The 22,781-nt window shown below is 36.8% G+C and overlaps 1 protein-coding gene across 18 annotated transcripts in view; it reads right to left on the bottom strand.

The window, feature by feature from the left end:
- MYT1L (myelin transcription factor 1 like) overlaps window positions 1-22,781 on the bottom strand; it is a 317,451-nt gene that overhangs the window by 46,694 nt on the left and 247,976 nt on the right. For 10 of the 18 annotated variants that reach the window (XM_087775981.1, XM_087775982.1, XM_087775980.1 and 7 more), the window contains 6 exons: window positions 20,839-21,050; window positions 14,566-14,813; window positions 11,986-12,222; window positions 10,132-10,253; window positions 9,707-9,769; window positions 9,141-9,209 (listed from right to left, as the gene is read on the bottom strand). In XM_087775981.1, coding sequence (XP_087632107.1) covers window positions 9,141-9,209; window positions 9,707-9,769; window positions 10,132-10,253; window positions 11,986-12,222; window positions 14,566-14,813; window positions 20,839-21,050 — 951 coding nt within the window. The remainder of the gene's footprint in view (window positions 1-9,140; window positions 9,210-9,706; window positions 9,770-10,131; window positions 10,254-11,985; window positions 12,223-14,565; window positions 14,814-20,838; window positions 21,051-22,781) is intronic. The other 8 variants (XM_087775991.1, XM_087775989.1, XM_087775988.1 and 5 more) reach the window with 2 other exon arrangements.

A 22,781-nucleotide genomic window follows, 5' to 3' on the forward strand; every position in this document is an offset into this window, starting at 1 on the left:
TCTTTTGAATAAACTATATTTATAGCTCTTTTAAGCTGGTCATATGCTTTCATAATGATGTCCCCATTAATTTGCAGTCTGAAAATTTGGAAACTAGATTCCATTCATCTCCATGTAATGCTAACTCTGAAGCCCAAAGATGGCATTTCAATATCACTCTGATTGACTGCTTTACAGCTGATCATTGTAATGAAACTATGTAAATAGTATAATTCTGAAAACTGCATCTTAAATATAATTTTTTTAGATTTATTTTTTTTTAAGGGTCTGTCTTTTTTTCCTTTTTATCACAGTCCAAAAAATAATAGATAACAATAGTAATGTGCTTATACTGCAGTCCTCGTCTGCCTCTTTTTTATTACAGAAAACAGATACTGCTGGAGCAGAGTGCAGTGTAAGCACAGTCAAGCATACAAAAATAATTAATGATGGCCAGTGTTAAAACACTCCTCAAAATCTAAGGTTGTTTCACACAGTGTACACCAAATGAGCCCATGCTGAAAGAGCACGATGTCGTTATCTGTAGAAGGAGAGAAACCAGCAGACTTTGAAGCAGTGGAAATTCTGTGTGTGTTAGGGTAGAAGAGCAGTTTTTACATGCAGATGAGCAAATGTAAATTCCACTTACTGGGAATACAAAAAATATTGTAAAAGAAGATTATGATGAGGTGTTTATGAGGGATATGGGATATTTTAGAGATATAAAACATTGATATAGATACTACAGTGCTGCAAAAAATGTGTGCCACATAAAGTCCCAATAGCACTGAGATAAAAATAAAGGGGTGAACTTAACTGCATGGCAAAATCAGATGTTACTGTGCAGATACAGACACCAAGTAATCAAGTTAGCAATTGGCCATTCTAAGAAACCAAACAATGCAAGGAATTTTATAACTTCAAAAGATTTAAATAAGGCAATCAAACATGAATGCTAACCCAAGAGAGCAGCTGAGGGCATCTGCCCAGATCATCACTGTTGTATCTTAGCCTAACTCCACTGAAGGCAATGGAGCTATGCTAATTTACACCAACTGAGGATCCAGACAATCATGTTTAGGACTTCGAGTGACAAAATTACTTTTATTTTGGGGTATATATTAAAGGGTTTTGGCAAGTCTGACCAAACACAGAAAGTGCAAAACACCGCACTTTTAATTCCCCTTTTAGCAACTGTATAGTTTATGCAACTTCCCATGGGGATTGCCTCAGCACTTGGGATATACCACAGCATCATGTTGCAGATCTTTGCGGATCTGGATGGGATGAGCAATTGGTTATGATCTGTTGATTTGAAGCAAAAATGATCAACATCACAATGGGTGTTTGCACAATAACCAAATTGTGCCAAAGAAAAGACCCTGAATTGAATACGAGCAAATGCCAGGCTGAATGAGATTAATTATGTAGGACACATTCAATGACAAAGAAGTATGACCAAACCCAAGGAAGGCGGAAGCAACTGTACAAATGGAAAGACTCCAAGACAAGAAGGCCTTAGAGAGATTCATTGGGCATGTTAACATAACTAAGCAAATTCATTGATAATTAATCACAATTAAGTGCTCCTCTCAGAATAGCTGCTTAGGTACTGCACAGAATGGCACTGGAATGACTGACAAGAGAAAAGTTTTGAAAATTAAAATGAACTGTCAAATAAACATTCACACTGAAATATTTGGTGATTAGTGAAGAGCTTAGGAACTAAGGGCTGTATCTTCAAAACTGCCTAAGTTGTTATTGCAGACACTGAATTCCACTTTCAAAGTTAGGCATACAGATGTTGCAGGGATGTGGATGCCCAGCACTTATATTCCTTCTGAAAACAAAGTTTAGACTCTTAAGTCATACAGATAATTTTGAAAAAATTGCTCGAATTCAGTGAACGTTCATCTGAATTGAGACTATTTCAGGTGATAACTAAGTGGCAAATGGTTTTAAATACTGATTAAAATCCAAATGGCAAAAAAAGTACAGCTATCAATATCTTTTGTTTTAAATAATTAAGTACATAAGAAAGAGGCCATAAACTATTTGGGTATTGTAGATGCCACTATGCAAATGAAGCCTCTAATATCAGAGCATTTCATGGTATTGAAAACTTACTAAGGCCCTGATTCTGCAAGGTGCTTCATGCAAACAATTTTGTGCCTGCATGGAACATTTCACAGCATCAGAGGTACTGATATGCAGATGGATTTTAAGGAGCTTTTTAGAGAGTACATGCTTTTAAGACTACCTCTCAGTAATGAAAACAATGATGAAGGGTCTTATGTAAACAGAACTCAAGTATTTTCCATTTTGGAGACAAAAGTTGACAAACTTAAGTGAGAAAAATGGAATGACTCAACCTTACCAGTCTGAATGAGTTATTCTAACAGAAAAAAAGCCCAGCCACTTCCATATGTAAAACTTATTGCGACTACAGAGATGAGGTTGCTGCAGATGATGGGTTTCTATACAAAGGACATTATCATAACACCACACAACATGAGGTTGGAAATGCTAGGTATAACCTACAGTGCCCATTTGAGTATTGAGAAGTGCAGGAACAGAGCCCAAGGTGTTCTGTTCTGGCCAGGCATGCATGCTGCCATCAAAGATAAGGTATCCAAGTGGAAATCTGCAATAAATACAGGAAACAAAAATGCAAAAAAAACCCACTGAAACCACATGAGATTCCTAATTTCACTTGGCCCAAGGATCTAGTTGAATAAAACGGGAAAGATTATTCCTTATAGGTGAACTAATATTGGGGATCTATGTTCCTTGGTTTTGTTTTTAATAATTTAAATTAGACTTGCACGCTAACTTGCAATTTAATAACACATTAAAAACCGCAGTTTGTTTTACCATAACATTGCAGATAAGTTAATAAAACACTATCATTTACAAATGACTCACTCTAGTAATTTTTAACATTACTCCAAATACATCACGTCTGGTCCTTGCAATCACATTTTCTATACAAAAGTTAGCTATAACATCAAGGAACTTAAAGAAGTATCTGCAGATTCAAAGGATACATACTTAGCATCAAAGGAGTATTTCATTATAACACAAGATTACTTACTAGGCTCAACAACCTCAGTATTCAAGAAAAACTGTAATGACAACTTCTATTAAGTTTCCCATGTAGAAAAAAAAAAGAGGACATAAACAACAGGTGTAAAAAAGTGATAATAAGAATGGAAATGGTTACTCCTCTTGCAACAGAGAGCAATTTTCTAAGAGAAAAGTGAGTGAAGACTATATAATGGGTCATAGTCTTACTGAGTTCTTATAGGAGGACAGATGTAATCTCAGCAGGAAAAGGGAAGGGAAGGCAAGGCAAGGCAAGGCAAGGCAAGGCAAGGGATAATACTCCTGTGCAGATGAAGCAACAAATGTACACCCAGGCACTGAACATCAGAAACACCTCAAGTGGCAAACATGGGATGTAGGTGGAGAAATCACTTCAGCAGCTGAGCAGATCTCTGCAGAAATAAGTGGTTTGAGTACAAAAAGTGACTGCATATTGGGAGAGCTATCACGGTTTAAGGAGTATATGTACCGATCAATGTCCAAGAATAATCTGGTTACCTGTATAAAGAGGGGAATGTTTCTGTGGTGTTTTACTAATATATCCTATTAATTTTTGTTTTTGCATTTTAATTTTGTATTTGGAGAAGGCCTATTTTTTGCACGATCCCTAAAGCAAGGATGAAAATATTACTTTTTCCCAGTAATATTTTATTTTATATATTCATCAGAATAAATACAAAACAAGCTTCTCCATTTCTGGGAGGATACCCCTTCTTCCCAGTTGCTAGTTCTTGCTGAGCAAACTGCAGTAAAATTGCACCAATAAAAAGTGAATATTAGAGATTATACTAACATGGAAGAGTTTCCCTAGAAGTATGAGCTAAGGATATCCTTTCTATCCAGAAAAAACTGTAATGCATGGAGTTGTTCTTCCTAGAAGAGTTGTGGCTAACAGGGAAAGCTTCAGAAAAGCTCACCGTTCCATCTGAACTGAATGGAAGACACTACTAGGATGGCACATCTGGGAATAGGGAGACAAGGATAAAAGGAAGATAAGAGAAAGAGTAGAAGACAACCACCAAGAATATGGAAATTAGGGCAGAGTGACATGGAAAGAAGAAGGAGGCACAGAAATTCCAAGTCTTACTTCATTGTGGAGAATGTGCAAAAATAGACCGAGCTCATCACTTTGAGTTAAGAAGAGATGTGGAAAAGAAATCTCTCAGGCTTCATTGTTGAGAGGGAAATGAGACTGTACTCCTCTCTGTAAGTGCCATAGGGGAATACCAAAAGATGTCCACCACAGAAAACAATGGCATGCAAAATCTACATAGAGACACAGGTGCTTTGGGACTGAAGGACTGGGGATATTACAACAGTATCAGATCAGTATCCAAACTTGTAGGCACCTGGTTGAACTGCAAATCTTTCTGACATTCAGATTCTTTAATGTAAGCACTAATGCAATTTTCTGGCAGAAAACTGACCCGAGCAACAAGGGTAAATGTTGACAATTTGGTAGTCAGTTCTATGGTAGGCCAAGCTAATACTTAGTTAACTATGGCCTTTGAAAAAGAATGATTATTTTTACATGAAAGTAGCACTAAGTAGAACTAAGTTTGTCATTTTCTGGGAGTCTGTTACCCAGGTTCTCTGGTTCCCGCACTGGTAGTACACTGAGTAGAAATGTTCTCAGTCAGTATGCTGCAATTTGGCTGGGATTGATTTACTGATGATCAAAGTGTGTCCTTTTAAAAACAATAATTAGTTTTAGGTTTTTTTTTTTTTACTTTATTTTTAATAAGATTAAAAGTGCTTCAAAATGTTGCTTTTTTATAGTATTTACAATTCTACAATGGGATTACAGTTTTGAAGTAACTGTAACCATTAGAAGAACCTCCTATAATAAGGAGTAAATAAGGAAAACTGATAAGGAAAAGCCTCTGGGTAAGATTAAACTGGATTTAACTTATGAATATTTTTAATATTGGTAGCTGTCACTGGGTGGGCTGTTAATTGCTTTCCTGTCATAGTTAAGTTTACTCATCAATAAGTCCCTAGGTCCTTTAAAAATTAGTTGCTTTTCACAAGTACTATAACCCAAATCTTAATGCTGGAAAAGCTTGGATTCTTGCCAGATATTAATTTCTTCGGAGACCCTTAAAGCTGTTGACCTCTTTTTTTGCCAACAGCAATAACTGAGAATTAAAGCTGAAGAAATTCTTCTGTTATTTGGAGATCATTGACCAGGCTGTGTAACTGCTTTGGTCTGCCAATAAACTATGCACAAAGACTCATGTTTCCACTTGGGCTTTGGGTGAAAGTGGAGAATTGTACAATCTGCATGGTAAACCTGAGCAAGAAGCCTTACAGAAGAGAAGCATGGGTGGTAAGGAATAATTATGCCGACCCTGGAACGATTTAATTGAAAGCTGCAACATTATTATTCTGGGAGCCAGGAAATGTGGGTGATGGAATTTCTGGAGCCAGAACTACCAAAAGGCAATACAGTGACCATAACTGTTAAGCAAAATAAACTTTTCTCTAACCTTTTCAGATTCTCATATCTTTTGATTATGAATATTATCTGAATTATATTATTCATTAATATTATTTGAACTGTCTGCTATTTTTTGTTCTGATTGGGGCTTAAAAAGAATCAGCATGTTAGCAAAATCCCAGTTAGGAAGCTGCATTAGACATAACTTGTGTGTGTTATACAAAGCACAGAAGGAGATCATGGATTGGTGAAATGTGATATAAAGGCTTTACCAGCACATATGTGATATTTGCTACATAAGCTATGCATGGCAAAGCCATAAAAGTATGAAATCTTTCCAAATGATGCAGTCTAGAAATACAATCTGCTATATATATATGCTGCACTATCAATTCTTCTACCGCACTATCAATTCGTCTCTATACCCCACGCATTAGAAAACTATTTTCTGGAAAGTTTATAGAGGTTGAAGACTTTATGGATGACTGGAAACAACTGCATTGAAAACTGGAACAAGGAATAAAAGACGAAGAAGCGATGGGAACAGTACAGATTAGTAGGGACAGGACAGAAGGGATCTCAGCTTGGGATATAGGCAAAAAATGTGTATACATTTCTGTCTACAGCCTGGGGCAGGAGCCAAGGTTGCTGATTCTCACTACTCTTCCACTGTCAACAAATATGTATGAAAAACACCAGCAATGTTCCCCACCTCCTCCTGGTGCCAGTCCATGCAGAGCGTTATACCTTTTACTGCTGTTTGCTACCACAGTAGTTCAGGTGACCTATATAGCAGATATCAAAAGTTCCCATGGTGGCTGGTGGCCTGACAGAAAGCCAGTAGAATCACACATTATGGAATTTCTGCTTCTTTTCAGCTTGCTCTTTTTAAAAGCAAGGAAATTATACCCCCAAACCTGACACACAGAAATATAACAGATGTACTTCACAGTTTAAAAAATTCCAAAATCAAAATCGCTTATGTAGCTTTGGTTTAGCTGTTTTGTGCATATGCATTATCATTTACATGATCACATCTTCTTCCATCTTAGGCAGAGAACAAGAGCATAAATGAGAGCTGTATAAAGGATGCTGCCATCCATAGGACTCCTACTTCCCTGCTTTTGAATATATGTGAGAAATGCACAGATGCTTTACTTCTCTCTGTACCAACTACAGCAGGATGGCTAAGAGGTAGAGAACAATAAAAATACAAATGTGATGGAGGCAGGAGATGGGCTGATTAGACAAGGAGCTTGAGACAGGGAGCAATGTAGAAAAAATGATGAAGGAAAACAGGACAGAGTGAATGGACCAACTGGAAGCTGGGACTGATCAGAGTTTTGGGGGAGGAGAAAGGATAGCCCCAGTGCTGTTCTGGATCACTGGATTCTATCCTGCTTTTTCTGGAGAGTTCATCTCTTTTCACAAATGGTCGATCACTCGTCGTGTAGAACTGCTGAATGCCCACAGCTCCAAGCGAATTCAATGGGTACTTGGCTTTGAACATAAACAGTTCTCTACAATGTGAAGAACTCTGACAAACTGAGTCCTAGAAGTCTCAAACTGAGCAATCAAAATTATATGCTTGAGTTTTCTGGCTTTAAAATGGGGATAATACCAACCCCGACTTACTTCAGTGTAGATGAAAATAAATTAATTCATTTATAAGCAAGATAAATTAATTAGAAAACACTCCGATGCAATGGTAGTGACAAATATGTGAGTGAATTAGTAGTTACATCCTGAGAGTACAGTCTCAGAAAAGTGCAGTGAATAGCAGACAGGGCCACACATGGGACAATGAGGAAAACAGAAGAAATTCATTAGTTGCTTATGCAGTGATTAGTCTGCCCTGTGCAATGGATTACTTTGTTATCCCACGGAAAAACATGTGATCAGAAAATGAAGGATTGCCTTGTAACGAAAATGCAAGAGAGAACTGAGTTAAGTTAGCCTGCTTAAAATTCTGGCATTTCCTAACTTTTGAATTCACTTAACAGAGTTTTTATGTGTTCAATAGGTATTATGATAACTGCTAAGTAAATAATTCATGCTAAATTCTAACTAAATAATAGACACTAAACCTAAAAATATAACTTTAAATATGACTTAATCTTGTTTTCTTTGCTTAGGCAAAACTTGAAAGAGGTAGAGAGAATGGCATGAGACAGGAATGGAGTCTCAAGTTTAAGTGATTGGTTTTTTCTTCCTGGTCTCTATTAGGTAGGCTTGACTGCAGATGCTTGAGAAAGGCAGAGGAGATGGGGGAATTCAGGAATACTTTCCTAACACAAGTGAAAACATTTAAAGGGTTAGAGCAGCAAAGTATGTGCTTAAAGTATTATTCATGCTGCCCCAAGAGTCTTGTCTGTGTTTTGTTTATGCAATTACATTTCCTCAAACGTCTACCACTTGACCCATCCCAATCCAAAATCCAGGTCCAAATCTGAGTTTCTGTTGGGGTTATGTGCCCATGTCTTACTCTGCTTATACTTACATGTCTTCCCTGATCTCATTTATATCCCTTCCCCTTGCATATCACATAGCAGCAGATACCAGCATGATCTAAACTGATAGTTTCAAAATGTTATTTTTGATTGGGTGGGAAATTGTAAATTTTGTACCTATTGTTTGCATCTAGCGACTAGATTAGCTGAGACTAGAGAGCAATCTTACTTCAGCAGCTATCTCATGCTTGCTTTCTTATCTTTTCCATGCTTTACATCAAGGTTTGTTTTTTTTCATCAAGGTATGTACTGAACTCAAGAAATGCTATTTAAGGCACTCATGTAAGGTAAAGACAATACTGCTTAGCATGGCAGCATGAGCTATCCATTCATACTTTCCCTACCCAATTTTTCCTTGTAACTTGTGAACATCTTTCCATGTTAACCATAGTACCACCTCAGGATAGTACCACTATCTCATAGCACTAACGAATGCTATAGTTCTTCCACATACAGAGTTGCAGTCGAGCATATGGTGCAGGAAGACAGATCAAAGCTAAGTCTCACAATTCTCTAACTTTCATTGCTCACAATTGTCACTCCAAAGAACTGAAAGGAATTGTAAAGAATGCATTTTAAGTAGGGGAATAACTAAGTAAACACTAAAAAGCATAGTAAAATGAGAAAATGCATTAAGCTGATAACAGTGATACAAACCTGGGGAAAATTATGCAAGCATTAGGGATACGCAAATTGTTTTCTCTTCCTTCCGATCTATGTCTGAGAAACTACAGACCTTTACTGGTTGTGTAATCAGAAGTATTTCATGAGGCTAATCGCATGAGAATTTTCTGTTCTAACTAGCAAACTCAAACGTTCAGAAAAATATTGAATGGGAATTGAAACATTTAGATGAAATTCCAGAAGTTCTGACTTTTGTCCATCCCTGTCACCTAATGAATACACAAAAGGGAATACTACGTCAACAGACTTATGTATAGAGCCAGCCTATATGGGATTTCTAGAGATTTCAACACACGTCCCAAGCAGGATCAGCTCCTTCTGCAGCAGCTCTCTAGACAGTGTTTCTAATTTCTGATACAACTATACACAATTTGCAGTCAAATAAATATTTATGAAGAAAATATTTGTTCTTTATATCTTACTTGAGTTCTTGTGAGCTTGTGGCCAGCATACTTCGAATGCTTTTGTCAGCCAAGGGACAGCCAGATAAACTGTAAGACATGGCAGGACATACAAGTAAGTTAATCTTCTTATTAACTGAACGCTCCCAAACAAACACAACATAAAAATTAAAAAGTAAAAGTTTGTAATGCAGAAAAGCGATGGGGCAAGTGCTGTAATATTGAATTTTGTAATATAGTTAACCCTCTGAATATATTTAGGTATCAACATTACTTCCAAAATTACATACTGTAAATGTTCTTTTTGTTTGTTTGTTTCTCTATGAACTAGTAAAATGTAACAAAAATTATTTGAGATTCCTGGGTTAACTACTTAAATGCTTAAGAATACTTTGGAAATTTTAGTAATCTATTTAAAAATAAAAGACGTTTATACAACACACAAATTAGCATGCTTTTAAGATCAACATATATTACTCAAAGGGTTAACACATAGTTCAACGTTTTACTTTGACAGCATTGTTGAGGTAAGCTGAAAACAATAAATTGAAAAGACAGAATCCACCATGAAAAAAATGAAGTCACACCTTCTATGTGAGGCGTAATTACCAGTCACATGACCACTCCCATCACACCCTGGTGTTGGACATCTGCCACCAAACAAAAACAAAAACAGCCAAAATAGTAAGTATGTTTAAAAAAAAACTTTTAAAAGTTTCATTGTTTCCAGTTTAGCTGCAATGACTGCAAGGGGTTTTAAGCATCCTAATTGAAAAGCTGCAAAATGAACAGGTTTAAATGAAAATGGCGTCTCAATACAATATAGCATCATTAAGAACAAGCAAATACACGTTAGCTTATCACTTTACTTAACTGGCAGTTTGAAACATTTATATGCTGCAAATGTTGCATGCTCATACTGCAAGGCGTATATGTACTCGTTTGTTTAAAAAAAGACAAAGAGAGAAAAGGTTAAAAGGAGAAAAATAATTTCACCTCACATTATGCTTACGTTATTAAATCCTTTTTGCTCTCTTTGCATTGAGGGTATTTGGGTTTAGGGCTTGGGATTGTAACTTCACCAGGATACCTTCTTTCTTCAAGCGCCTCTTGGAAAGGATCCAACTCTTCTGGCTACAGGCAAATATATACGCATTAGTTTCAGCTAGGTGAGGTTACCACTTACACAAAATGACGCAAAGCAGAGTCATCAGATGTATCTCCTTTTTTTATCCTATTCTGACAGAGAACATTAATGAAATTATTTTATATTCCTTCACTTATTAAACCTTTAAGTAATACTTGGATATTTCGATGAAGACTTCACAATATGTAGAAGATATAGGTTATTTAATTAGGAAATTAAAAAAAGGGCAAAACACAGCTTTTCCTATCACTGTCATATTATTTTGCTTTAAAGAATCAGTATTCTTTTCTAAAGTCACCACAAAACAGAGGCAAGGGAAAAAAGATGACTAAATACAGTATCTTATGTATCAAAAAGCCATCTTAAATAACATTTTAACTGTTTAGAACATCTCAAAGAAGAAACAGGAGTGATCTCAACATCTACAGACAGAATCTCAATCTGGGGCAAACCTCAATAGATCTGTCTGGCAAAATATAATTATATAATTTATAATTAACTTCATTGATGCATTCAGAAATTCAAAATCATAATTTTCAGAAATGAAGTGGACGGATGCATTGAGTTAACGATTCCTGCAGATGGTGCTATGAACACCACAGTAGAAATAGGGAGTTCTGCTTACTCTGAAGAAAACATGCTATACTGCTTGTTTTACCTCACATTTCCTTGATAGTGACAGATTTCCTCCTAACTGCAGCGAAATTAATAGCAAAACTGTAATTAACATGAAAGCTAGAATGCATTCAGTGTATCTAGTGAAAATGCCACTTTGTTATACGTTTCAAAGTTACTGAAAATAGTTTTAACTAAAATTGGCAAGAGATGTGCTACACACAAATGATTAGCCTAATTTTCTGTTATAAACCAAGAAAAAAACAGAGAATAATCTCTAGAATTCTCCAAACAGCTAAATTGCATTGAGTGCAGCATTGCAAACTACACAGTGGATAAGGCTGAAGCCTGATGGACAAAGCAGTGACGTTAAAACTTGTCAGCAGATCTCTTCAGTGCCCTGGCTGTTCTAAGTTTTGAAAAGTAAAATATATTCACTAACATATTTTTTTTATTTGCCTCTTCTGTTTAAAGAGTTTGGCTGTTGTCTTGGTATTATAAACTGAAAACTAATACTTATTTCTAATATTCCTTCTTTGTATTCTTAAAACAAAGTATTTCATTAATACAGGCCCCTTCAGACACAGAGCTATCAGGAGTGTATAAGTAATCTAGGAGATTAGCTGAAATAGTTGAAAGCTTACATTATACTCTGCTGCTTTTGTTTAAATTGATTTCTAAGTAATACATGCTTTCAAATACTCAGCACATCCTTTATGGTTTTCAAATTCAGGAGAATATCTTGTCTTGAGAGCTGATTATCCCAGTATTGCACAGTTATGTCAACTTGCTTATACAAAGTAACGTAATCTGGACATAGCGAAAACATCTTTACTGCAGAAAATATTTGTTAACAAGATGATGCTGTTAGAAAACATGATTCACAGTTGTGGTTCAAATGTTGTCTTATGGAACTTAGTCACAGATCAGATGTGTGCCAGCATGATACAGTCCTAAAGATTAACCAGCAGAAAGTCCTTTTTGTAGAAAACCACCATTTTTATCACGTATTAATTTTGTTTCCTCTTTCCCTCCGAATTTCAGAAATTTAATGAATAACCAAAATTAGACTGCAATGAGAACTAATAGATGAAAAAAACATACATTAATCTCTTTGGAATCATCTTCATCTATCCTACTGGGCTTCATTTTAGTGTAGTCCACTGGCAAGTCCCAGCAGTCACCCTCATTCAGTTGGTAACACCGGTTATTCATCACAGCTTGCCGTTGCGGGGACATTGGCTCCAGTGGTGTCAAAATGGTACAGCAACCATCTCGCTGCCTCTGCTTGTTCATGCTCAGATCCAACGTCCCATTTTCATCGACTTCCATATCAGGATTCTGTCAAAATAAGAAAAATATTGTTAATTCAGCTTCACACTAGCAAACTGTTACCTCTCTGTGTTCTTCAATCTGATTGCCTAGCAGAATGATAAAACGCTTTTCCATTCCTGTATAGATTGTAAGCATTGAGCCCCCTCCCACACATAGCATGATGCTGTTACACAACATTAATGCTGTTAAAGTAGATTTCTTCCTGAATGGCTAATCTGATGTTTGGGGGAAGAGGGGAGAGTCTTCATTACCCCTCCTGCCACCCGGCACACAGGTGCAAAATTTGGAACGAAAAAGAGAAATCTCTAAAGGTATTTTCTTGTCGTCGTCTTTATGCTCTTGATTATTCTGTGAGAGGTGAGTACCTGTAAGTTAACAGCTGCATAATTCTTGTTTCCAGTCCTGACACCTGTCTGGGTGATTAGAGTAACAAAAACCAGCTAGCATTAAATAATCTTCATTTCTTTGTTTATTTAACATTACAGCCAGTGTTTCAATAGATGATGTCAGAAAATTAAACAGGGAGGTAAGGTACCAAAACAGGTCTTTTTTGACACCATTTGCCAATGAGGAATACATTCAAATTTCACAGTTCCTTCCCTCCAGATGTAAATGGATTAACATTTCATATATCTATCTTTATAATCAATAAATTTCGGTAGTGGAATAGTTGCAACAATAGTTGTGCCAATTTCTGCGGCGGCTGAGGTACTGTGAAAAATAGGGTGAGTATGGGCTCTGACTTCTTTTAGAGAAACAAACATGTCTACTATATTCGGTGACAAGAAATAAGATATCTTAAAACAAAGACAAATTTAAAAAAAGCTAAGGGCATAAGGAAATAAAAGTGCCCACAGAGAATTGTTCATCTTTTCAAAAATGAAACGCTCCGCAAGAAATTTGGTTTCAAAACTAATGTGAATGTGACTGACTCCTCGTTATGACTGGTGACTTTCTCTCCTCTGGAGTAAAAACAGAGCTGCAGAAAAGCACTGTGAATGCAAATCTCTCCTTCTGAATTACTGCCTTTTGTCAGAGCATATATTTAATTGCTGGTATCCTGCTAATTTAATTTAGAAAATACTTGTTTATCTTCTCAGATTCATTCCTTCAGTCTCAATATAGGGTGACACATTAGGAAAGAGGCCCCTTCTGGTTTTGACACAGAAGATTTTTTAGCATTTTATTCCAACTTTTTCCATTGTGTTGATATAGAGTACAACTGTATTTATTTACATGCCAGAAAGAAATTTCCCTCTTGAACAGGATTAAATAAATTGATGTAAAAAAGCAGCATTTGAAAACAAAGTCACCAGTCATTCTGGCTTAAATCATGATTATTACTATTGCTTACTGCTATGGGTTTAGTTTGGTATGAATGATCAAGGGGCTTTACACGATGAGGGGAAGAACACCTTTGTCTATATGTAGAAGAACAGAACATGTCTGCCAGCTCAAAAGCTCTTCTATAAGCACAATAAAAATGCTTCCTCTGCACTGCATCTGTCTATTTAGCCATCTAGTGGTCTCCTATAGGTAACACCATACTGTGTGCTGGTGCATGTTAAATACTCATTTCTTAACAGCTATCAGAGTCGAAACTTAATGTTTATAATGAAAAAAAAAAATCTTTTGGTAAATCTTCAATGAATGTTAATAGTGCAATCTTTTTCTTAATATATAAAGCTTGACAACAAAAGCTTTTATTTGTATCTGTGTAGCCATTTCATCACATACTGAGGCTCTATGAACATACAGAACATTAGTGACCCTGCACTACTGTTAAGCCCATTTAAAGTCACCTGCACTGGAGGATTTGTTCATTTCAAATGTATTATGCAGTGACTGAAGAACTGTGATATCACAGACAGGCAAGAAGTACATACAAGTAGCATAGATTTCTTTGTACTAGATCTTAGAACCTTAAGTCCCATTTGTGACTTTTAAATGAAGATACATTGTTACATTTTAATCCTTTCACAAAATGTATGAATCAGACTGTGTTTAGCAAAAAAACCAGTAGTGCAATTAATACCACTTGAGCAACCCAAACATCTTTTATAATTATATATCTCACTAGTAAGAGACAAATTAAAAAAAGGAGTACATGCTATCAGTATCATCAGCTTATATACCGATTGAGATTTCCTGAGATACTTGTGAGCAATTTTCATCTTTTTTTTTCCTCCCTGCTTTAGCAGAGCCACCAGATTATGTTAATTTTGAGCAAAATTAAAAAAAAAAAAAAAAAAGCAAGATGTAGTAAAGCTATTCTTCTATCAATCAGGGCCACAGAGCAAGTGCAGTAAAGAGAAATCTTCATCAACAAACAGAATTACTAATTTTTACCCTCGCACAGAGATCCTGAGGCTTAGTGGAGAGGTTCTGAGGCATCTCCCTGCAGCGAGTGGAGAGATTCAGAATAGCAGTAGCAGCCATGTGTGCTGCCTCCATGTCATGAGTATAGTCAAAGCTGCTCTTGCTGCAGGTACTGCTGGCACTGCTGCCTCCACCACAACTCATATTGCTGCTGCTGCTAGGGGCATAACTGCTTGTTGTGCTGCTGGTTGGACTTGAATTCTTACAGTAGCGTTTAGCTGTGGGAAGAAATATGACAAGGATGACTCAAAAGAACGAGCATTCTGCATAAGTGAAGAGAAAAACAAACTGCTGGAGGTGAAATTTATAATGAGCAACAGTAACCGATGCAAAAAAAAAAAAAAGCCGACAGTAAGAATGATGGCTGTATTTCTTGATTTCTGGCTGTGACTTTTATATGCTACGTATGTGAGTTTGTATGAAATAGCCTCCTGTAAAAATCTGCATGACGTGATCATGAATCATTCTGACAAACAGGCTGGATTTAGAAAACAATAAAAACACAGAAACACTGCTTTTACCCCACATATATAGTCAGACAGAAGGTAGGATCTGCTCGGCTCATTCATTTTTATTAATGAGGGGCAACATAACACTACGGGACCTTTTCAAATTTACATGAGCAAACTGTTAATTTAAGGCCTAGACTCCCCAGAGCTACTGGAGATCAAGCCCACTGTAAGGCTGACAGGCTTGGTCTCTGGGCCACAGTGCTACCTATATGTCCTCAAACACCCCGTGCTTCCTAAAAGGTTTCTTCTTCCTGCATCACAGGCAAATATTACGGCACTGGCCATCAGAAAGGAGAGGAACATGATGGAAGAAGAAAGGTGGTGGTCACGTGAATTTTACCGTGGCTTGCACAAAGGCAGAAACAGTGGCTGTATAAATGGAGACAGATATAAGTGAAACGTCCCCCCCTTCAAACAACCCAAGTACCTACAACTCTTCATAAAACCAATAAGGACCAAAGACCACCCTTCCTGCCCACGCTGAGGACAGCGGCACTCAGCTGTACTCTGACCGACAGAAGCCGCGAGCGGTCACAGAAGAGGTAAGGCACTGACAAACCTCATGGCCAGCCTACCTGAATACAATGCAGCACTGGTGCTGCTTTTAAGAAATGCTCCTTGCAGCCAAAAGTATTATAGTAATAATGCAGAACAGCCCTATTAGTCCACTTATTTCTCCAACCCTCTTCCCAAATAAACTGTTCTTAAAGTATTTATATAAAATGCAAGAAAGTGTCAGCTCATCTTCTAAATCTAAAAGTTTATGTATTTTCATGAAAGTCAAGGTCAGAGGATATATACATGCATATTACAGTGACTACTTCCCCTGAAGATGGAAATGTATACTGCAGAGATCATACCATATAGCACAGTATAACAATAACCAACTAGCATGCTGATTAGAAAGCTATAGAAAAAAGGTCAGGCCCTAGCTAGAGCTCTTCCGTGATGGGCTCCATTTAAATGCCAGACTCTTCAGGTGTATTTGTCTGAGCAAACATACATCTAATAATCTGCTCCCATGAGCACAGCCCATTTGTGAACCACAGGCTGCTTTGGTAGGTAGGCAGGCAGGGTTCAAAAGAAGAATCTGAAAGCAAAATACCTCTGATAGAGCTTATGTCATCTTCCTTTCTCTAAAAAACTGAAAAGAATCGTGGCATTATTTTTACTGTAAAGGAAATAGTGTTTCACTTAATTCATAACAGATGGAGTTTTCTCAGGAAAGCCACATAATGCACAGGGTGTGATTTTTTTTAAGTGAAGTGAATGCTAAACATTCCTCACATTTCTTTGTTTTGAACATATAGTAGCACTACTCTAGCAGGGTATCCACTAATAATAAACCTGTGAACTATTTCTCAAGAGTTTCATTATTAATATAGTAGTCAGTGGTGGTCATTAAAAATTCAACATTTATCCATTGTTACTTTGTAACGGTATCCAAGACACGCAAGAATTTTCCTATACTTAAGGAAGGAAATTATTGAATAATTCAGTTTCTACTGTGTTAACACAGCAAGCACCCTGTACCACTGAACTTGTCAAATTAGAAATATCTTTCAAAATTCATATGAACAAATAAGACTTCTGTCACTTGCAAAAAATGTTAGTCTTGTTATAGCAGGTCACATTTAGACAGACATAAGAGATATACTACATGGAAAATTATATATATGAGAATGTGTGCTAAAGAAAGGGAGGGAAAGAGGCAGCTTTATACACAGGACTAACCATCAGAAACTCATGCAGGCTCTGATATGGACTCCTCTGTGGCCTTGGTCAAACTATATTATCCCTCGAATTCATTTTCCCTATAAACAGAAAGTTGCTTCTAAAATTTAGTTGTGTTGTGATTCACTTGCAAAACACTTTGAAGATGTAAAGTGCTATAAGCATGCTATGCAATTATTAGCCTTTAGATTACCAATAATTTAAGCAAAACTCACTTAGAAAGAAATGGCCATGATTATTTTAACTTTACTGTAGCTGTACATTTTAAGATGAGTCACATAACCCAGACTGTTCATTTCACATTAGCTTTTCAGGAGAAACAAAGATCATCAATTTATAATGAACTAAATCAAGTAGATCTCTAACGAAGGGAAAGATGCATTGTTTCAACACCAGATAATTCTGCTTGCTATGTCGCCCATCTCTGTGGCATCAGGTTTTGGAAACTCTGCAGTCCTCCCTACGCTTCGTGATCCGGAGTGAAACCAAATGTGGAGAACACCTTTCCCATTAAATAACAGACACAGGTCTAACCAGCTGCATACCCATGCTGGCCTCCCATCAGACATGCCTGGAGGCTGATTACAAAGAACCTCTCTTTGTACTGGCTCCTCTTGCTAATTAAATGGAGGAGTGGGAGAGATCCCAACAACATAAAGGACCAAACTAATATATTTGGAGTGGAACTAAATTCTGCCGAGGCACCCTCATCCTCAGTATTGCCTAAACACTGAATATGTTAAGTAAATTAATTACAGTTTCAGCACTGAGATTCATCTCACCTAACTTCAGATACCTGACCTAGTCATTACAGGCTTCCTCTACAGACAGTGAAAAAAAAAATAGGAACTTTCAGGCAATGATTCACCTGACCAGTTTTAAATACATACTTCAGGAGGAGATTAATTGCATCAGAGAAGTATCTATCTTTCTCCTTGGATTTGAAAGAGGTGGCAAGCTCAGATGTAGGTGTTGACATTATGGAAGTCTAGATATGGTCAGATGAATCCCACTCCTAACATTTTCTCAGTGTTTTGATGGAAGGACCCAGTCCAACTGGTGGGATGAGAGGAGCTCCTGCCATCACCTGAGCAAACAAATGGGTTGCTGACTCCTCTGCCTGCTATGTCCAACTGTTCTTATCTCTGTTGCTGTATACCATAAGCCCAACATCCAATACATTATGAAACTGCTTTCAAAGGAAAAACAAGACCACAAACACAAGATTTCTCAAGAATTATCAGAGCATCCTACTTCACAATACAAATATCCATTTTCTGTTTAGTTTTTACTAAAGCTTACTGGGAAAAAAAAATCAAGAAAACAATCCGAAGGAGCTATTTATGTTCATGTCACTCACAACCATACACTTATTGAACATGTAATCCCTTTCTCTGATGATGAAAATATGGTGCTAGCTTACAATTAAAAAAGGATTGAGACATGAAGTTATTGATTTTTCAGATGCTTAGACTATTTGTCTCATCTTATATAATCAGAAAAATTAAAGTGCTGTTTACTTGCAAGTTCCCCCAAAACTTTAGGCTTACTTTCAGGTTTTTCAGGATGACTTTTCAGAACTAAATCTGTTTTTATATAAATGTATTTGCAGACAAAGACAATAGGCGTGCACTCTGTACCTCCATAATGGCTTTAGCAGCAATAATTAATAATTTTTTTTTTACAGAAATATGCAATCAATCACCTAGAAATACTGCAAAGTTTCTTGAGGAAAAGTGGCTCTTGTAAGTGAAGGACATAAAGGACCAAACTAAGATATCTGGAGTGGAATTAAATTCTTTCCAGGCACCCTCATCCTCAGTATTGCCTAAACACTGAATATGTTAAGTAAATTAATTACAGTTTCAACACTTCCTGAAATCTCTTTCATATTCAGTTATTTACAATAACTGTCAGCAAAATCCTTGTCCCATTGAAAGTCAGTGCCAAAACTTTGACTGATTTCAGTGTGCCCAGGATTTCACTTCATCGTTCTATGAATTTAGCTGATTTTCCCGAGGAACTTCAAAACCCGTCGCCAATTTAAGCCCAATAGGATGGAGTGCTTATGGAATATCAAAGACATATGAATCCTAAAGGTTTCATGAAAATCAGTGATAGGGTACGAAGAAAACTTCAAATTAGGTCCCATCTCTGGGACCATGTCAGTATGTCTGTCTGGCCAAACAGCACACACATCACTTGGAATCAGGTACGGTGTGTGCCACCTCCTGCAGAGCCAGGGGTATGGAACAAATACATAGGGAATTAGCCTTCGTTTGGCAAACAACCTGCTCCAGCTACAATGGGCTTCAGCTGTTCTGAGTACACAAGAACCATGTATAGTTGCTGTACCAGCATGAATCACATGTATACAGTGTCCCTCAGTCCTCTCTGGCTCACATTACTGAGCAGTGAAGCAACCTAGTCCCAATCTTATCTCCAAGTAAAAGTCGTATTTATATCAAAGGAAGATGAATGTGCATAAAGACAGTGACCTATATCACCCTAGTCTTTCATTATTTAAGGCCACTGTTAAACTTCTGTTTAGTGTTACGTGTATTTTCAAGTTCTGGTGATTTGGGAAAAAAAGTGGAGTTTGCAATTATTTGCTGAAAAGGGGTCTTAAATGAGAAAAACATATTAGTTACTTAAGCATCAGTAATTTGATCTGAAAATACGCATGTCCACGGGATCCCCAGCAATACTCAGATTCTTTCCTTTCTGCAAGAGTAGACAGAGCATATACATAACAGTTAATATCTCATTTACCTTATATTAATGTACGCTCCTTAGCTTACTAACCACAGTTAGAGTTAGTGCTTTACCTTTAATAATGTTCAAGCCTTTATTCTGATACAGGCAAACAAGATGAATGTATGAGAGAAGAAAAAAGGCCGCTTTTACTCAAAAATATATTGCCTTTCACAACCTTTCTCCTTTATGCTATAGTGCAAGAACATGCCTTTTGATTCTATGAGAAAGTAAAATATCCAAAATATCAGAAATATGAAGGCAAGAGCTGTAGCAATTTTCCCTTTCTCCACTTACCTACTTTTGAATGTCAGAGTCTGTGTTCAGGCAACAGCATAAATTGTTCTATTTAGTATATTTATTTCTGTTTCCTAAACAAAAATCTGACACCTGCCTGAAATTTCCTATGGTAGTCAGTGAGTAGTATCAAATATTTCAACCAAAAAATAAATTGTTAACATGCAAAAAAAGAAAAAAAAGAAAAGAACAGAAAAGATAAAGGCACAGTTTGTTTTTTATATATATATATATATACACACACATGTAATATATATATATACATATAAATGTATTGCTCTGAAAAATTTCTGATGTCCTCAAAAGCTACAATCCAAATCCTTATTCTTTATCCTCCAGTTCATTTTTGTCCCCTAATAAAAATCCTCTTGCCTGACAGACCCCATCCATCGCCTTCTCCTGAACTGAAGCCACTTTCAGCCTACTCCTAAACATGTTACTTTTGTTAGGTTTTCTAGAGAATTCAACAGGTGTAGTCATGAGGACAAAATGAGCAAAAACGCCTCATTAAGTAAGTAGCAGTGATATCTGAAGTGCAATGAGATCCAGGTTTTCTACTTCCATATCCCCACGGAGCAAGTATGTTATCTTTATGGGTTACCTGAACTACCGTACGGAAGCGAGAATCCTGATGTGACCCTTGAGGCCAGGTCTCCCAGATGGTAGCAACATAAGGACTAGCTCTATTACTTAGCTTTTATTGCGATCTCAACACATCCCAGGAGCTTAATAGCTGGAGGTGTTCTTTTGCCAGTGCAACAATCCTGAAGCAAGCACCGTATAAAACAACGCTTTTTAAAAAGGCCTTTAAAATAACTTACACATGACAGCATTCCTCATAATACTATATGAACATGAAAACATGTCTTATTTGTATGATGTTTACATATACAACAACATGATTAACTGCAAACTTGTCTCTCGTATAAGAGTGTGCACCTCCTACCATCATATCCTTTGGGGGATATATCCCTGGATTGCACCTTGGGAGCTATGGCTCTCTTGCCATAGGCATGGTTGTCATAACTGTTATATTCAAACGTAGTCTTAGAGTATTTCTCTAGTTCCTTGGCCAAGTTGGAGCGGGGTGTGGTGGTGGGGACATTGTTTCTGTAGCCATACTGAGGGATCTCCAATTGCTTAACAAAGCACATGGGCCTAGAAATTAAAGATATGTAAAGTTTGTTAGATGCAGTTCAGTTTACTCTGTCTGTGCATAATTTATAGTTCAGATTAGAAAATCTTAGTTATTTCTTGTACTCAAGAGACAGCAATATATTATTGCATTTGCTTAGTTTGGTTATTTTCAGCAGACAAACAATATATATTTTCTTGAACAAAGCCTAGACAAAATTAATTCTAATACTACTAAATGTACCCTGTAGCTAAAAGTATTTTAAAATTCTGTTTTAAAATACTTCAGGGTTTCCCTTTCCCCATGTAATTGTATCACATCGCAAACATTTTCTCTTTTGGGAGGTGAACTAAAGAGGGGCAAGCAAAATGACAGAAGAAGTTTGGACAAATTCCTTTAAATGTCAAAAAGAAAAAATAGCACTGGAAGCTCCACTTAATTAATGGAGTTTCCTCTGAATTTCTTTCAACAGAGTTGTATGCTGTTTTCCTGCATGCTTTCCAAAGGAGCTAGTCTTGTTTCATCCCTGAATATACAAATCCATGTTCATCTTGAGAAATACACAGGAGAGTCTCACAGTCTTTGTTGACTTTTAGCTGCTGCCCCGCAGATCCTGCTCACCCTTAAATGCAAGGTTCTTGCAGGAGCTGCGATTCCTGATACACAGATACACACCTCAAGGAAGGTCCTGCGAATGAATACAGAATAAAACTGTATCAGCTATATTTCCCTTGCATTTAGGATCAGGGAGGATAGTCAGGAGAAGCCCCGACTGATCTCATTCAGCCATTGGAGAAAATTGTGAAATCTTAGTGAAAGAATGCTGTAGTGAACTCCTCCACTGTCATGCTGTCTTCTGCATGTGGACACAGAAGTCATCAGCTCTCAAAGCAGGTAAATGAAGGGCAGATCCTGCAAACCTTACCTATATAAGAAAGTGTTACATGACTGGGTCATAGGGAGCAAATGCTACACAGTGCTGCATGTCTACCTACTGAGTTTAGCAGGAGGTAAAGATGATGAATAGCACACCTGAGGTGCTTCTGCTGGAATCAAGAATCATATAATCAAGTCTTTTTTCTTTTTCTTTTTTTTTTTTTTCTTTACTGCATTTATAACCAGAGGAAATGGAAGGAACATTCATAGGAACATAAATTCAGTGAAGACCAGAAGTATCATCAAGCTGACTGACAAAATGGAATGTGATAAATAGTAAGAAATAGATTTTGAATAGTATGTTTTTCTGAATGAATTCATTTTCATAGAATTTAGTCAGGATATTTATGTAAATCCCAAGAAATGTAAATGTAAACCCAAGAAATCATATTAGTCATACTATTCCCTTTGATTTATGTATGCTCATTCCTTTAGACACTTCTTCCTCACAAAATACAGTGGGCTTATTTATACAGTGAGCTGATGTGAATAATATTTTGATCCTGTCTCAAGATAATCTACATATAGCTAAAAAAGTGTGATTCAGATCCTGTACATTCGATGCAAATCCAAAATTTCTGTGGAACATAAGTCCTATGATTTCTTTTTAAGTAAGAAATTTTAAATGCAGGTGGGATGGAAACTGGGATGAAGACAAATATTCAAGATTTACTCTTAGAACATGTCTCTCTGCCCATCAGTTGCCTGCATGCAAATATTATAAATAGCTCCCAAGTTCTTCATCTTAAATACTTCAATGACTTAAAGGTAAAAGGGAATCAGAAGACAAGATGAAAGCATTATTTGAGTTGTCTATA

The sequence above is a fragment of the Nipponia nippon genome, unplaced genomic scaffold, assembly GCF_047370975.1.
Source record: "Nipponia nippon isolate SJK-2023a ecotype South Korea unplaced genomic scaffold, ASM4737097v1 scaffold_4, whole genome shotgun sequence".
Classification (NCBI taxonomy): domain Eukaryota; kingdom Metazoa; phylum Chordata; class Aves; order Pelecaniformes; family Threskiornithidae; genus Nipponia; species Nipponia nippon.